At 45.0% G+C, this 15,400-nt stretch overlaps 5 protein-coding genes across 5 annotated transcripts; all 5 read left to right on the top strand.

Annotated features, from left to right (window-relative positions):
• The first annotated feature begins 113 nt into the window (after positions 1–113).
• On the top strand, positions 114–789 carry LOC135334754 (protein lev-9-like). The gene is made up of 4 exons (XM_064530036.1): positions 114–123; positions 155–346; positions 401–589; positions 785–789. Exons 1-4 carry the CDS (start codon positions 114–116, stop codon positions 787–789), a joined length of 396 nt encoding a protein of 131 aa, XP_064386106.1.
• LOC135335012 (uncharacterized) lies at positions 638–1,928 on the top strand. Its single transcript, XM_064530415.1, has 6 exons — positions 638–873; positions 969–1,048; positions 1,105–1,179; positions 1,268–1,350; positions 1,495–1,639; positions 1,828–1,928. Exons 2-6 carry the CDS (start codon positions 990–992, stop codon positions 1,913–1,915), a joined length of 450 nt encoding a protein of 149 aa, XP_064386485.1. The 5' UTR covers positions 638–873; positions 969–989; the 3' UTR covers positions 1,916–1,928.
• Positions 1,929–2,281: 353 nt separating this feature from the next.
• On the top strand, positions 2,282–3,189 carry LOC135334755 (E-selectin-like). Its single transcript, XM_064530037.1, has 4 exons — positions 2,282–2,345; positions 2,451–2,627; positions 2,684–2,866; positions 2,969–3,189. Exons 1-4 carry the CDS (start codon positions 2,282–2,284, stop codon positions 3,187–3,189), a joined length of 645 nt encoding a protein of 214 aa, XP_064386107.1.
• An 84-nt stretch (positions 3,190–3,273) lies between these two features.
• LOC135334965 (CUB and sushi domain-containing protein 3-like) lies at positions 3,274–15,184 on the top strand. The gene is made up of 16 exons (XM_064530355.1): positions 3,274–3,436; positions 3,490–3,675; positions 3,731–3,901; positions 4,219–4,413; positions 4,501–4,713; positions 12,244–12,435; positions 12,492–12,680; positions 12,728–12,940; positions 12,997–13,182; positions 13,235–13,420; positions 13,469–13,681; positions 13,734–13,922; positions 13,974–14,321; positions 14,373–14,408; positions 14,490–14,637; positions 14,774–15,184. Exons 1-16 carry the CDS (start codon positions 3,283–3,285, stop codon positions 14,967–14,969), a joined length of 3,015 nt encoding a protein of 1,004 aa, XP_064386425.1. The 5' UTR covers positions 3,274–3,282; the 3' UTR covers positions 14,970–15,184.
• Positions 8,026–10,084, top strand: LOC135334704 (sushi, von Willebrand factor type A, EGF and pentraxin domain-containing protein 1-like). Its single transcript, XM_064529981.1, has 8 exons — positions 8,026–8,143; positions 8,229–8,429; positions 8,477–8,668; positions 8,715–8,849; positions 8,946–9,116; positions 9,163–9,474; positions 9,532–9,691; positions 9,782–10,084. Exons 1-8 carry the CDS (start codon positions 8,026–8,028, stop codon positions 9,972–9,974), a joined length of 1,482 nt encoding a protein of 493 aa, XP_064386051.1. The 3' UTR covers positions 9,975–10,084.
• Positions 15,185–15,400: the final 216 nt, after the last annotated feature.

Raw genomic sequence — 15,400 nt, forward strand, 5'->3', positions numbered from 1 at the left:
ACAGCCAGTTACAACTGCGTCAATCCCTACTGTCTGGTTGGAGTGTCAGTGAGGACTTGTGGGAGTAATGGAGAGTGGAGCTCAACAACAGCTCCAGTGTGTCAGAGTAAGAAATGGCCGAATGTGCACGTTGAGTGTGTACCTGTTCCCATAGTGATCTGCTCTGACTTATCCTCACCGACAAATGGGGACATTGACTATGGTGGTGCTGGATCCACTAACAGAAGATCAGTGAACACAGTGGCCACCTACACCTGTGACACTCGCTACACTCTCACTGGAGGCAGTACCACCAGGACTTGTGAGAGTGATGGAGTGTGGAGTGGGTCAGCTCCAATGTGTCAGAGTAAAGTAAATGAACTCTGTACTCTTTGTTTGTTGAGTGTATTCTCCTATACAGCTGACTGCCCTGACTTACCTTCACTGATCAACGGGATGATTATGTACAATACTGGATCTCCTGACAACAGACCTATCAATGCTGGAGCTATATACACCTGTAACACTGGCTACACTCTCACTGGAGGGGACACTACCAGGACTTGTGTGAGTGGAGGGATCTGGAGTGGGGTACCTCCAACTTGTCAAAGTGAGCTAAACTCTTGTACAGTTTGTGTTTGTGAGTACAATAAACTTTTGCTATTCCGGCTCTCTGAAGTACGGCCACCTCGATATATACTGGCCATTTGGTTTCACGGATTGCTAGCTTGCACAAAACTCGCCCTGAAATGCGGTCACTCGTTATTCCGTATCTCCCAAAAAATATACACTCTCCTATTCTCAGTTTAGGTCGGTGAGTGATCACATGACGATCACATGACAGTATGACTTACAAACTACTATCTCCTAATCTTCAGCACAGAAACAGCCAAGGTATAATTATAAGAGTTAGTTTGATTTAGATACCTGTATTGTATTAATTGGATTACATACCTGTATTGATGTCATGTGACACACTGCATGTGTAGACGCCCTCCTGGATACTGTACATGCTCGACAGTGGAGGAGGGAGTTACCAGGAGCTGGTGTATGACGATCAAATCAAATGGTGAGTCTTCACTTATAAGATAATTATGTGTTAAGATAATCTCCATCTTCGTCTAGGGTTGTGGATACGTCCAGTGAACTAACTGCCAAATATGGAGACATTCCTGCCATTGCCTTTTTCCACATTCCAAGGTACTTCTCATAATATACTGTGTTTGTTTGACCCTTCTCCCCATCTTTGTGTGTACCAACTGTCCCTACCCTCTCCTCCTCCTTGCAGCACTGGATACCAGAAGGTCTACTCCCCTAACTTGTGTCAAGGCACTGCCAACGATACCGTCTCTCCACAGACTCAGGCAAACAGTGAGTGTGTTGAGACAGTTCCTACCTCTAGTCTCGTCCCCACACCCAATATCCGCTCTTATTAACTGCTTATAGAGCCCTGTGTTGGAGACTAACAAATACTGGCTTTATTCCCTCCTCCACACACACACACACCCATTGCAGAGTTGATATCGACTCTGTTTGCTCAGGCCAATGTACGCATGACTGTGGTGGGTCATAACCATGGCAACAATTGGTGCTGTCCCGTCCTAGGCTCTGATCACATAATCTGCTACGCCAGACACACTGGCTATGGGGGCTATGGAACGTGAGTGCATAGTAGTACAACTATGATCAATCTCTGCATGTGTACATCACTTTGACCCAAAAATTACGCCCTTTTGGAAAACCTCATTTCAATTTCACTTCTGTTTATCATACTGGGCTGGCCCTGCCCTGTTGGTGTGATATAATAGGCATAATAGATTACCTCACACCCTCCCCCCCCCCCTCTAGGTGGATGAGGGGATCGCGCGTGTTGATACTCAAGGAGCAGGGACAGTACAGCACTTACGTCAGAATGGAAGATGGGAGGATCATCTGATTCATATGGACTAATACATGACTGTTAGCATTATATTTTAGGTATAATTATGTACACTGATCAATTTTCTTAGAATCTGCGATGACGATTCAATTATATTCTCAACTCTCATATTTGGCTATAATTATTTATTTCTTCCGTTAATTAATTACAAAATCGTTCAATTATTAAATTAACAGTCTGTTTTTAGGTAGCCTCCCCTTCACCGGCCTTCCTTCCAGACACAGTTATCTGTTTCCATTATTAAAGATCATTAATGGCATTAATGATCTTTACCCACCCAAAATTAGCACCCTAAAAACTAGCCTCGATCCCAGGCCGCACTTCCCACTTCTCTTAGCGAAGTGGCTAGCTAGACTGCATGCAATGGAGACTCAAAGTGTTCTACTTCTGCTACTGTGTGCTGTGTCCACCTGCTGGGGACAGCAAGGTAATCCTGTGATAATAATTGCTATTGGTAGATCTAGACTAGTAGGTGCTAACCTGAGTGAGTGGATTGTACAATGGTTACCATATCCATATCACCTTCTCACAGTGGTGTGTTTGTTCCTCCCTACCCCCACCAATGGAGTGATCTTCTACTCTGATACAATACTGGGTGATGGTACTGTGGCCACTTACACCTGTGACACTGGCTACACTCTCAATGGAGGTAGTACCAGGACTTGTGGGAGTAATGGAATGTGGAGTGGGTTTGCTCCATCTTGTCAGCGTAAGTGGAATGGACTTTGTACTGTTTGTTTGTTGAGTGTATTGTCTCCCATACAGCTAACTGCCCTGAATTACCTACACTGGCCAATGGGATGATTATGTACAGTGCTGGATCCACTCACAGCAGACCGATCAGCTCTAGTGCTACACACTCCTGTAACACTGGCTACACTCTCACTGGAGATGCCACCAGGATATGTGTGAGTGGCGTGTGGAGTGGGTCACCTCCAGTGTGTCAGCGTAAGTGGAATGGACTTTGTACGTGCAGTTGAAACTGTTCACTATTTCAGGAACTTGTTCTGATTTACCACCACTAATGGAGCTTCACCTTGTTTTATACAGTGAACACAGGACCCACTGAACCACCCACCACCTGTCCTTACCTCACTGTACCAGCCAATGGAAGGATAAACTACAATATGGGGACAGCTAGTCCGAAACCAGTGGACACTGTGGCCACCTACACCTGTAACACTGGATACACTCTTGATGAAGGCACTACCAGGACTTGTGGGAGTGATGGAGTGTGGAGTGGGTCAGCTCCAACTTGTAGACGTAAGTGAAATGGAGGACTCTGTATAATTATACTGTTCATTTGTTTAGTGTGTATCATCTCCCATACAGCTAACTGCCCTGACTTATCACTGATCAATGGAATGATTATGTACAGTGCTGGATTCACTAACAACAGACCTTTCAGCTCTAGTGCTGTGCACTCCTGCAACCCTGGCTACACTCTCACTGGAGGTACCTTTAGGGTCTGTGTGACTGGAAGGAGATGGACTGGGTTACCTCCAACTTGTCAGCAGCGTAAGTATAGAATTGAATTTGTACTGTTGAATGTATAATGTTCACTATTTCAGAACTTTGTTCTGATTTACCACCACTAATGAATGGAGGCATTATCTACATTGGTGGACTCACTGACAGCAGACCTGTTAATACCGTTGCTATCTACACTTGTGACACTGGATACACTCTCAATGGAGGTACTTCAAGGGTCTGTGTGACTGGTGGAATGTGGAGTGGGTCACCTCCTGTGTGTCAGCGTAAGTTATGAAATGTATAGACTATTCTTTTGTTGAAGTGTGCCTGTTTTTCCAGGTATCTGCTCAAACTTACCCCCACTGACCAATGGGATGATCTCCTATAGTGGTGAATCCCCTGACGTGGCCACCTACACTTGTGACACTGGCTACACTCTCAATGATGGAGACGCTACCAGGACTTGTGGGAATGGAGGAGTGTGGAGTGGGTCATATCCAGTGTGTCAGCGTAAGTTGAATGGACTTTGTACTGTTGTGTAGCTAGATCTTACCATGGCTAGGTCTACATGCAAGTATACCATAATTATGAGACTAAAATGTTTTGCGAGCATCCAACATAAGCAAATTTTGAGAGCAGTATTTGTATAGCAACACACTCCTTGCCAGAACGTAATAGTTGGATCACAAAGTGTCACATTTTCTTGATTTGTCTCATTCGCAATGGTTTTACACCAGCAAAATATTCTATAGTAATACGGTATTCTAGCAGTTAGTTCCGGTTCAGTGTGTTTATTGTTGAGTTTACCTGTATTGTATCCCATACAGCTGACTGCCCTGACTTACTCCCACTGATCAATGGGATGATTATGTACAGTGCTGGATCCACTAACAACAGACCTCTCAGCTCTAGTGCTGTGCACTCCTGCAACCCTGGCTACACTCTCACTGGAGTGAGCACGATCAGGTTCTGTGTGACTGGAGGGAGATGGAATGGGTTAGCTCCAATTTGTCAGCGTAACCGTAAGTGTCTGTACTGTTGAATGTATAATTTTTACTATTTCAGAGTTCCACTACATCTTAACAGTTACTTCACCTTTCTTGATACAGTGAACACAGGACCCACTGAACCACCCACCACCTGTCCTGACCTCACTGTACCAACCAATGGAATGATCAGCTACAATATGGGGGCTGTTAGTCTGAGACCAGTGAACACTGTGGCCACCTACACCTGTGTCACTGGCTTCACTCTCAGTGGAGGTACTTCAAGGGTCTGTGTGACTGGAGGAGTGTGGAGTGGGTCAGCTCCAGTGTGTCAGCGTAAGTGGAATGGACTTTGTACTGTTGTGTAGCTAGATCTTACCATGGCTAGATCTACATGCATGTATACCATAATTATGAGACTAAAATGTTTTGCGAGCATCCAACATAAGTAAATTTTGAGAGCAGTATTTGTATAACAACACACTCCTTGCCAGAACGTAATAGTTGGATCACAAAGTGTCACATTTTCTTGATTTGTCTCATTCGCAATGGTTTTACACCAGCAAAATATTCTATAGTAATATGGTATTCGTTCCGGTTCAGTGTGTTTATTGTTGAGTTTACCTGTATTGTCTCTCATACAGCTAACTGCCCTGACTTACCCACACTGACCAATGGGATGATTATGTACAATACTGGATCCCCTGGCAACAGACCTTTCATATCTACAGCTACACACTTCTGCAACACTGGCTACACTCTCACTGGAGGTACCACCAGGGTCTGTGTGAGTGGAGGGAGATGGAATGGGTCAGCTCCAACTTGTCAGCGTGAGTTCTGTAACTCTTGTACAGTTTGTGTTTGTGAGTTATAGGTACATAAACCCAAGGAAGATTGCATAGGTGGAATTGCTGTTGTAATATTTATGTTCACTATTTCAGGAGCTTGTTTTGATTTACCACCACTAATGGATGGAGGCATTGCCTACACTGGTGGACTTGTTGACAGCAGACCTATTAATACCATTGCTATCGTCACTTGTGACAATGGCTACACTCTCACTACTGGAGGTGGAGGGAGTTTCAGAGCTTGTCAGAATGATGGGACCTGGGATGGAACTACTCCAACCTGTCAATGTGAGTTCCACTACATCTTAACAGTTACTTTACCTTTCTTGATACAGTAAACAAAGTAACCACTGAACCACCCACCACCTGTCCTGACCTCACTGTACCAGCCAATGGAGTGATCAGCTACAATATTGGGACTGCTAGTCCGAGACCAGTGGGCACTGTGGCCACCTACACCTGTGTCACTGGCTACACTCTCAATGGAGGCAGCACCAGGACTTGTGGGAGTGATGGAGTGTGGAGTGGGTCAACTCCAGCTTGTCAAGGTAAGGAGTACTAATCTAAATGGTTAATAGATTGTGCTGTCTCCACAGCCACCTGTCCTGACCTTACTCCACCAACCAATGGAGTGATCATCTACAGCTCTAGTACCTCACCACACCCTCAGGGAACCGTGGCTAAACAGATCTGCTTGAATGGATACGTACCCTCCACTACCAGCACTGCTACCAGAGTGTGTGGAGCTGACAGATTGTGGAGTGGATCAGCTCTCACTTGTCAATGTAAACTAGTACAATGAACTACCAGAGTTACAATCCTCCACCCCCACAGTACCTCCTGTTTACGTCTCCATGGGAACCACCAACTATGCTGCTATGAACTCACAGGTTGCCATAGACACCATCGGAGATACCACTGAGACAGCATTGACTTGCAGAAATGACTCAACTATTTGCTGTACAGGACAAGATAATCCCAATAGTGCCAATGGATTAGGAGATTGGCTGTTTCCGAATGGAACAGTTGTCACTAGGAGTCAGGACATTACTGATTCAGACACTGATCTACTGTACATTGTTGGAGATACAGGTGCACTCAGACTCCATCGTCGAGGGTCTGTGTCAGGCCCCACTGGCTTCTACTGCTGTGTGATTCCTGGAAATACTGGAGTAGATATGACATTCTGTGTGCAGTTAGGTAAGTGGGTCTGTGTTATGCATTAATTGATTGTTGAGATGAGCGCAGCATGTATTGTGGTACTTGTCATACACTCCATTACAGCCTCTACTGATGAGAGCTCTCTCTGTCAGAGTGACAACACTGGTGCTGTGGTGGGAGGAGTGGTGGCCCTGGTAGCAGTGATTGCAGTGACTGTAGTGATGGTGACCTACCTAGTGCTCCGGTACAAGAGAGGAGGGAAAATGTGAGTTTGAGTTATTTAAGTGGTTTGTGTCATTAGTTTTAAGTAGACACACTTTATCGTGTGCAAACAAGCTTCATATGGACTAAACAAACTGAAAGCTTTTATTGTTATAATTACTAACTAAGTAATATCTGTTCTCTCCACACACAGGACTGTTCCTCGAGATATCTCCCTTACTGATCAGGGTCAAAGTGCAGCCGCTACCTACGAGACCGTCACTGCCACTTATGAGGAGATCCCAGCCTCCAGAGAGGTCAAAAGTGACTACAGCTACACACAGAACAATGCCTACTCGACTGTGAGTGGGCGTGAGGCTCCAGCTGCTGAAGGAATATACGATAACTGAACTATCACATGACTCATCGTTTAATTTGTATTTCTAGTTGATGCAGAGCATGTAGATATTATAATTATTATACGTGCTTCATCAGCCCACTATGTTCGTTTTCTTTTAGTAAACGTTATTTTATAAAAATTGATAAAGCATAAACACTATATAAATTGTACTACCGTGTAGCACGAAATTTTCGAGGCCCTTATATTTCGTGGAATGGCCTCTAAAAGCATTTCGTTGCAGTGGAATGACTGCTTTCCGGAAAAGCTACACATTTTAAACTTCAATTTTCGTATATACTAACCCACAAAATCCGCGAAAATTAAGCCCCTCGAAAATTTCGCGCTATAGGGTATGTTAACAGGCATGGGGTGGGTAAAGATCATTAATGGAACAACTTCCAAAGATTACTGTGTGTAAGAGGTTGCATGCAATGAAGACTCAAGGTGTTCTGCTGTTATTGCTGTGTGCTGTGTCCACCTGCTGGGGACAGCAAGGTAAATCCTGTGATAATGATTGGTAGTAGGTATGAGCTATGACTATGAACTTGGTTTGAACCTTGTATCACTCAACAGTTTCCCTCACTCTGGGATCTGGTCCTGTCATCACCACTAACAACACGGAGATCTTTATCACTGATATTGGAGAGGATGCTGTTGGTGGTCTGCCTTCTCTCACCTGTCACACTGACCTCACTACCTGCTGTAGGAGTAACGCTGACAACAATGGCATGGGGTCACTAGGACAGTGGACGTTTCCTGATGGGAGTGTGATGCTGGGAAATGGTGCCTCAATGACTACTGGACAGCAGTTCTACTTCGTAAGGAATGAACCTCAGGTCATCAAACTGTCTCGTAGAGATAACGTCAATCCCCTCACTCCAACCGGATCATACTGTACCAACTATTGGAGGAAATATGACCCTCTGTGTTAACCTGGGTGGGTGAGTGGATTGCACAATCGTCAGTAACCTGTACACAGTGGTGTGTATGTCCCTTCCTCCCCCTACCAATGGAGTAATCTCGTACTCTGACCCTACAATGGGTCTGAACACTGTGGCCACCTACACCTGTAACATTGGCTATGCTCTCACTGGAGACACCATCAGGTCTTGTTGGAGTGATGGAGTGTGGAGTGGATCAGCTCCAACTTGTCAAGGTGTTAAAATTGGATCGAGATACATCAGTGTGCTTACATGGGAAATTATTTTCATGCTATAATTTGATACTTTATCCCCCCACAGTCGCCACTGTCACCTGCTCTGATGATCTCCCAACCATCTCTAATGGAGGCATAACCTATATGTTTGGGTTCACTAACAGCAGACCTGTGGGTGCTACAGCCACTTACATTTGTTTTAGTGGCTACCGTCTGACTGGAGTGTCAGTAAGAACTTGTGGGAGTGATGGATTGTGGAGCTCAATAACAGCTCCAGTGTGTGAGGGTAAGGAATGAATAATGTGTACGTTGAGTGTATCTGTTCCCATATAGTGATAACCTGCTTTGACCTATCTTCACTGGTAAATGGAAACGTCCACTATGGTGGTGCTGGATCCCCTGGCAGTAGACCAGTAGACACTGTGGTCACATACAACTGTAACACTGGCTTCACTCTCACTGGAGGCAGCACCAGGACTTGTGGGAGTGATGGAATGTGGAGTGGGTCAGCTCCAACTTGTCAGCGTAAGTGGAATGTGTTTGTTTGTCGTGTGAATCTGTTTCCATTCAGAAATCACGTGCACTGATCTGCTCTCACCGCCTAATAATGGAGCTATTTCCTATAATGGTGGATCCACTGACATCAGACCTATCAACACCATAGCTACACACAGCTGCAACACTGGCTACACTCTCAATGGAGAGTGTGTCAGAAGGACAGAACATGGAATGGTTCACCTCCAACTTGTCAAGGTGAGGACAAATAGTTACCAATAGTTGTTAGTGGACTCCTTGTTGACAGTTTCCTGTGGCCCCCCTCCCTCTATTACCAACGGATATCCCGGACAACCAACCAGCACAATGATCGGAGGAGAGGCGATCTACACCTGTGACACTGGATTCATTCTTATTGGCTTTGAAACCATCATGTGTTTGAGTACTGGTAACTGGAGCACCTCACCGTCCTGTCAGAGTAAGTGCGGCAGTTTTTTTATTTTATTATTACCACCGCCCTATAGCCCCTCCCCCTGTGTACTTGTCCCTCTCCTCCACCAACTATTTGTCTGGGCTCTCTGAGATCCCCCTGTCCTCCATGGGAGAGGGGAGTGGCCTCGTCTGTCATACTGACCTTGCTGGCTGCTGTGAGGGGAACACAGGAGATTGGTACTATCCTAACGGTTCTGTTGTTATGGAGGATGGAGCGTTGTATGTTAGCAGAGGTCAGATGAGTGTCAGTCTGATGATGAGTGGAACAGCTACTGCTCCTGGTGGTGTCTACTGCTGTGTGGTGCCTACCAGTGGAGGGATGAGCACAGCATGCAATGTGTTAGGTTAGTGCTGACAATAATTACACTGTTGGGTTGTCATTGTCCCATATTCCATTACAGCCTCTACTGATGATCATGAGAGCTCTGAGTCTCCCTCTAGATCTGACAACACTGGTGCTGTGGTGGGAGGAGTGGTGGCCCTGGTAGCGGTGGTGGTGATTGCAGTGACTGTAGTGATGGTGACCTACCTAGTGCTCCGGTACAAGAGAGGAGGGAAAATGTGAGTTTGTTTAAAGTGGTTTGTGGTTTGTGTAACTTACGGACTAAACAAAAGGAAAGCCATAACTACTTCACTTATTTCTACACACAGGACTGTTACTCAAGATATCCCCCTTACTGAGCAGGGTCAAAGTGCAGCCGCTACCTACGAGACCGTCCACGCCACTTATAAGGAGATCCCAGCCTCCAGAGAGGTCAAAGGTGACTACAGCTACACACAGAACAATTCCTACTTGACTGTGAGTGGGCACGACAACACAGAGACTCCAGCTGTGGAAATATAAATTATGATAACTGAACTTCATTATGTTTTTAGCTCATGCAGATGTGAATATAGTTTCAGTGTACAATATTTAGCTACTGTAGGAGCTCCTCCCCTCATCCTCCTTCTCACAAATGATGCATGTTTAGACAACATTTTCAATGAAAGTGGTTTCACGATAAGTTCAAAGTCACATGACTACACAGCTGGATCATAGACTTGCCTGTTGAGGTCGTAGTGTCATTCCAGCACTGGAGGCTCCCTTGTTGGACCCGTACTGAAGACTGGTCACCATGTTCCCCTCTTGAATCACCTCAGACGAGAAGTCCCTCTCATTCTCTCAGCTTCTTTTAGCCGAAAAACATTCTTACGAGCAGTATACGGCTCAAGGCTATGATCCCAAACAGCACCTTCATATTAGTGTGTGTGCATGTTGACATTAAATGCATTTCTCTACAGTGGACACTATATACAGCCATTTCCTGAACAGTGGACTCTAATCTTTGATCTTTGATAATTACATTTGCCTGGTATTGTGGTAAGAGGTAATTAATTATTTTATGTGTCATTCACCATCACTATTGCTGCACAATCCTTATAAGAAATAATTATAATTATAATCAGAAATAGCCAAGGTATATATATATAGATGTGCATACCTGTATTGTTGTCATGTGACACACTGCATAGACGCCCTCCTAAATACTGTACATGCTCGACAGTGGAGGAGGGACTGCATGAGTTACCATGCAGGAGCTTAGTGGTGTATGATGATCAAATCAAATGGTGAGCCATTCACACAGTCTGTGTTGAGATAATCATTTCTTCCTTTAGGGTTGTGGATACGTCCAAGGAACTAACTGCCAAAGTAATTCCTGCTATTGCTTTTTTCACATTCCAAGGTAATCATATAATTATTACCATTACCTTATAGTGTTCTCATAATATCTGTGTGTTTTGTTTGACCCCTTCCCCCTACCTGTGTACTGTACCAGCTGTCACTACCCCCTCCCCCCACTCCTTGCAGCACTGGATACTAGAAGGTCTACTCCCCTAACTTGTGTCAAGGCACTGCCAATGATACCGTCTCTCCACAGACACAGGGCAAACAATGAGTGTGTTCCTACCTCTAGTCTCATCCCCACACCCAATATCCGCTCTCATTAACTGCTTAGAGGTCTGTGTAGGAGGCTAACAAAATACTGGCTTCAAAATGTGTATATAATAAGTCTATTTATTCCCTCCTCCCCCCCCCCGCACACACACACACACACACGCACACACACATTGTAGAGTTGATATCGACTCTGTTTGCTCAGGCCAATGTACGCATGACTGTGGTGGGTCATAACCATGGCAACAATTGGTGCTGTCCCATCCTAGGCTCTGATCACATGATCTGCTACGCTAGACACACTGGCTATGGGGGCTATGGAACGTGAGTGCATAGCAGACTAGTACAACTATGGTACACACTTTGACCCAAAATTATGCCATTTTTTCACTATTTGGGCTGGCCCTGCCCTGTTGTTGTGATATGCACAACTAAGAGTTTTCGGTAAAAATGTATTACATGACTACATAAGTCTGAATACCTTACACCCCCCCCTCTAGTTGGATGAGGGGATCGCGTGTGTTGGTACTCAAGGAGCAGGGACAGTACAGCACTTACGTCAGAATGGAAGATGGCAGGGTCATCTGATTCATAATGACTGTTAGCATTTATAGCTACACTGATCAATTTTCTGTTAAAAAGTACATAATCTGCAATGACATTCAAATATTAAATCTACATTCTCAACTCAGCGGTTAGGGTGGGAAAAGTGTGTGTGTTTGAGTGGCTAAGGTTGCTGGCCATGTGGGTGGGTAAAGATCATTACTGGAAAATAACTGTTTTGGATGTGTCTCATACAAGATGCAAAGAATGGAGACTCAAGGTGTTCTGCTTCAGCTACTTTTGTTGTGTGCTGTGTCTACCTGCTGGGGACAGCAAGGTAATCCTGTGGTAATGATTTGTTATGGTAGTAGGTGCACAATAATCCTATCACTTTCTCACAGTGATCTGCTTGTCCCTCTCTCCCCCCACCAATGGAGTCATCTCCTACTCTGATACAACACTGGGCAATGGTACTGTGGCCACCTACATATGTACCACTGGCTACACTCTCATTGAAGATACCACCAGGACTTGTGGGAGTGATGGAATGTGGAGTGGGTTTGCTCCAACTTGTCAGCGTAAGTGGAATGAACTTTGTACTGTTTGTTTGTTGAGTGTATCGTCTCCCATACAGCTAACTGCCGTGACTTACCCTCACTGACCAACGGGATGATTATGTACAGTGCTGGATCCACTGACAACAGACCTTTCAGCTCTACAGCTGTGCACTCCTGCAACCCTGGCTACACTCTCACTGGAGGTATCAGCAGGGTCTGTGTGAGTGGAGGGAGATGGAGTGGGTCAGCTCCAATTTGTCAGCGTATACGTAAAGTGGAATTGAATTTGTACTGTTGAATGTATAATTTATGTTCACTATTTCAGGACCTTGTTTTGATTTACCACAACTAATGAATGGAGGCATTACCTACACTGATGGACTTGCTGACAGCAGACCTATTAATACCGTTGCTACCTACACTTGTGACAATGGCTACACTCTCACTACTGGAGGGAGTTTCAGACAATGTCAGAATGATGGCACCTGGAGTGGGTCAGCTCCAACCTGTCAATGTTAGTTCCACTACATCTTAACAGTTGCTTCACCTTTCTTGATACAGTGAACACAGTACCCACTGAACCACCAACCACCTGTCCTGACCTCACTGTACCAGGCAATGGAATGATCAGCTACAATATGGGGACTTTTAGTCCGAGACCAGTGGACACTGTGGCCACCTACACCTGTACCACTGGCTACACTCTCAATGGAGGCAGCACCAGGACTTGTGGGAGTAATGGGACCTGGAGTGGGTTTGCTCCAATATGTCAGCGTACGTGGAATGGACTTTATACTGTTTGTTTGTTGAGTGTATCGTCTCCCATGCAGCTAACTGCCCTGACTTACCCTCACTGACCAATGGGATGATTATGTACAGTGCTGGATCCACTGACAACATACCTTTCCTCTCTAGTGCTACACACTCCTGCAACCCTGGCTACACTCTCACTGGAGGTACCATCAGGGCTTGTGTGAGTGGAGGGATCTGGACTGGGTCAGCTCCAACTTGTCAACGTAAGTGGAATTGAATTTGTACTGTATAATTTATGTTCACTATTATTTTCAGGAGCTTGTTTTGATTTACCACCACTAATGAATGGAGGCATTACCTACGCTGGTGGACTTGTTGACAGCAGACCTATTAATACCATTGCTACCTTCACTTGTGACAATGGCTACACTCTCACTGGAGGGGGTTTCAAAACTTGTCAGAAAGATGGGACCTGGAGTGGATCAGCTGTAAGCTGTCAATGTGAGTTTCCACTACATCTTAATAGTTGCTTTACATTTATTGATACAGTGAACACAGGACCCACTGAACCATCCACCACCTGTTCTGACCTCACTGTACCAGCCAATGGAATGATTGGCTACAATATGGGGACTGCTAGTCTGAGACCAGTGGGCACTGTGGCCACCTACACCTGTAACACTGGCTACACACTCAATGGAGACGTCACCAGGACTTGTGGGAGTGATGGAGTGTGGAGTGGGTCAGCTCCAACTTGTCAAGGTAAGGAGAACAAGATAATCTAAATGGTTAATAGATGGTGCTGTCTCCACAGCCACCTGTCTTGACCTCACTGTACCAGTCAATGGAGTGATCATCTACAGCTCTAGTACCTCACCACACCCTCAGGGAACCATGGCTACACAGAGCTGCTTGAATGGATACGTACCCTCCACTACCAGCACTGCTACCAGAGTGTGTAGAGCTGACAGATTGTGGAGTGGATCAGCTCTCACTTGTCAATGTAAGCTAGTACAATGTACACTAACAGACTTACAATCCCCCACCCCCACAGTACCTCCTGTTTACGTCTCCGTGGGATCCACCAACTATCTTGCTATGAACTCACAGGTTGCCATAAATACCATCGGAGATACCACTGAGACAGCACTGACTTGCAGAACTGACTCAACTATTTGCTGTACAGCACAAGATAATTCAGGAGATTGGCTACTACCAAATGGAACAGTTGTCACTAGGAGTCAGGACATTACTGATTCAGACACTGATCTACTGTACAGTGTTGGAGATACAGGTGCACTCAGACTCCATCGTCGAGGGTCTGTGTCAGGCCCCACTGGCTCCTACTGCTGTGTGATTCCTGACAATACTGGAGCAGAACTGGCATTCTGTGTGCAGTTAGGTAAGTGGGTCTGTGTTCATCCATTAATTTAATGATTATGCCATGTTTCAGTGACTGAAGTCATCACTACCTCTCCTCTCACTACAAGTAAGTGGCACTATCATTGAGATGAGCACAGCATTTATTGTGTTAGGTTGGTTCTGAGTTGTCTCATACATTCCATTACAGCCTCTACTGATGAGAGCTCTCTTTGTCAGAGTGACAACACTGGTGCTGTGGTGGGAGGAGTGGTGGCCCTGGTAGCAATGGTGGTGATTGCAGTGACTGTAGTGATGGTGACCTACCTAGTGCTCCGGTACAAGAGAGGAGAGAAAATGTGAGTTTAAGTAGTTTGTGTCATTAGTTTAAGTAGACACACTTTGTTCAGTGTAAACAAGCTTCGTATGAACTAAACAAACTGAAAGCGTTATTGTCATTTACTAAGTAATATCATCTGTTCTCTCCACACACAGGACTGTTCCTCGAGATATCTCCCTTACTGACCAGGGTCAAAGTGCAGCCGCTACCTACGAGACCGTCCCTGCCACTTATGAGGAGATCCCATCCTCCAGAGAGGTCAAAGGTGACTACAGCTACACACAGAACAATGCCTACTCGACTGTGAGTGGGCGTGAGGCTCCTGCTGCTAGAGGAATATACGATAACTGAACTATCACATGACTCAAGTAGAAAACATTTGTTTAGTTTATTTTTATTTGATACAGATATACGTACTTTACCTCTCCTTTTCACCCACAAAAATGTTATGGCACAAAACAATAATAATGTAGAATAAATTTATGATGGCTTTTAAAATAATGATAGAATAGAAAATTGATTAACAAGGAAAACTATGTGTGTAGGTAAAGATCGTTAATGGAACAACTTACAAACAGATACAATGAAGAAGTTGTGCATGCAATGTAAGGTGTTCAGCTTCTGCTGCTGTTGCTGTTGTGTGCTGTGTCCACCTGCTGGGGACAGCAAGGTAATTAAGTAGATATATTCTAGCAGTCAGTTCCATAGAGTTCTCGTCTGTGTGTTCCTGTTGAGTACCATAATCTCATATCTCGATCATATGTTGTTGAGTGTAAAAAGTG

The sequence above is a fragment of the Halichondria panicea genome, chromosome 4 (assembly GCF_963675165.1).
Source record: "Halichondria panicea chromosome 4, odHalPani1.1, whole genome shotgun sequence".
NCBI classification, from domain to species: domain Eukaryota; kingdom Metazoa; phylum Porifera; class Demospongiae; order Suberitida; family Halichondriidae; genus Halichondria; species Halichondria panicea.

Excerpts from the sequence above, each read along its gene's own strand:
- LOC135335012 (XM_064530415.1), top strand. The coding sequence starts at position 990 with ATGCTCGACAGTGGAGGAGGGAGTTACCAGGAGCTGGTGTATGACGAT. Across the intron at positions 1,049-1,104 it reads TATGACGATCAAATCAAATG|GGTTGTGGATACGTCCAGTG; the intron begins GTGAGTCTTCAC and ends ATCTTCGTCTAG. Across the intron at positions 1,351-1,494 it reads TCCACAGACTCAGGCAAACA|AGTTGATATCGACTCTGTTT; the intron begins GTGAGTGTGTTG and ends CACCCATTGCAG.
- LOC135334755 (XM_064530037.1), top strand. The coding sequence starts at position 2,282 with ATGGAGACTCAAAGTGTTCTACTTCTGCTACTGTGTGCTGTGTCCACC. Across the intron at positions 2,628-2,683 it reads GTTTGCTCCATCTTGTCAGC|CTAACTGCCCTGAATTACCT; the intron begins GTAAGTGGAATG and ends TCTCCCATACAG. Across the intron at positions 2,867-2,968 it reads GTCACCTCCAGTGTGTCAGC|TGAACACAGGACCCACTGAA; the intron begins GTAAGTGGAATG and ends TGTTTTATACAG.
- LOC135334704 (XM_064529981.1), top strand. The coding sequence starts at position 8,026 with ATGGGTCTGAACACTGTGGCCACCTACACCTGTAACATTGGCTATGCT. Across the intron at positions 8,430-8,476 it reads AACAGCTCCAGTGTGTGAGG|TGATAACCTGCTTTGACCTA; the intron begins GTAAGGAATGAA and ends GTTCCCATATAG. Across the intron at positions 9,475-9,531 it reads CACAGCATGCAATGTGTTAG|CCTCTACTGATGATCATGAG; the intron begins GTTAGTGCTGAC and ends ATTCCATTACAG.
- LOC135334965 (XM_064530355.1), top strand. The coding sequence starts at position 3,283 with ATGATTATGTACAGTGCTGGATTCACTAACAACAGACCTTTCAGCTCT. Across the intron at positions 13,682-13,733 it reads GTCAGCTCCAACTTGTCAAG|CCACCTGTCTTGACCTCACT; the intron begins GTAAGGAGAACA and ends CTGTCTCCACAG. Across the intron at positions 14,638-14,773 it reads TACAAGAGAGGAGAGAAAAT|GACTGTTCCTCGAGATATCT; the intron begins GTGAGTTTAAGT and ends CTCCACACACAG.
- LOC135334754 (XM_064530036.1), top strand. Across the intron at positions 347-400 it reads GTCAGCTCCAATGTGTCAGA|CTGACTGCCCTGACTTACCT; the intron begins GTAAAGTAAATG and ends TCTCCTATACAG.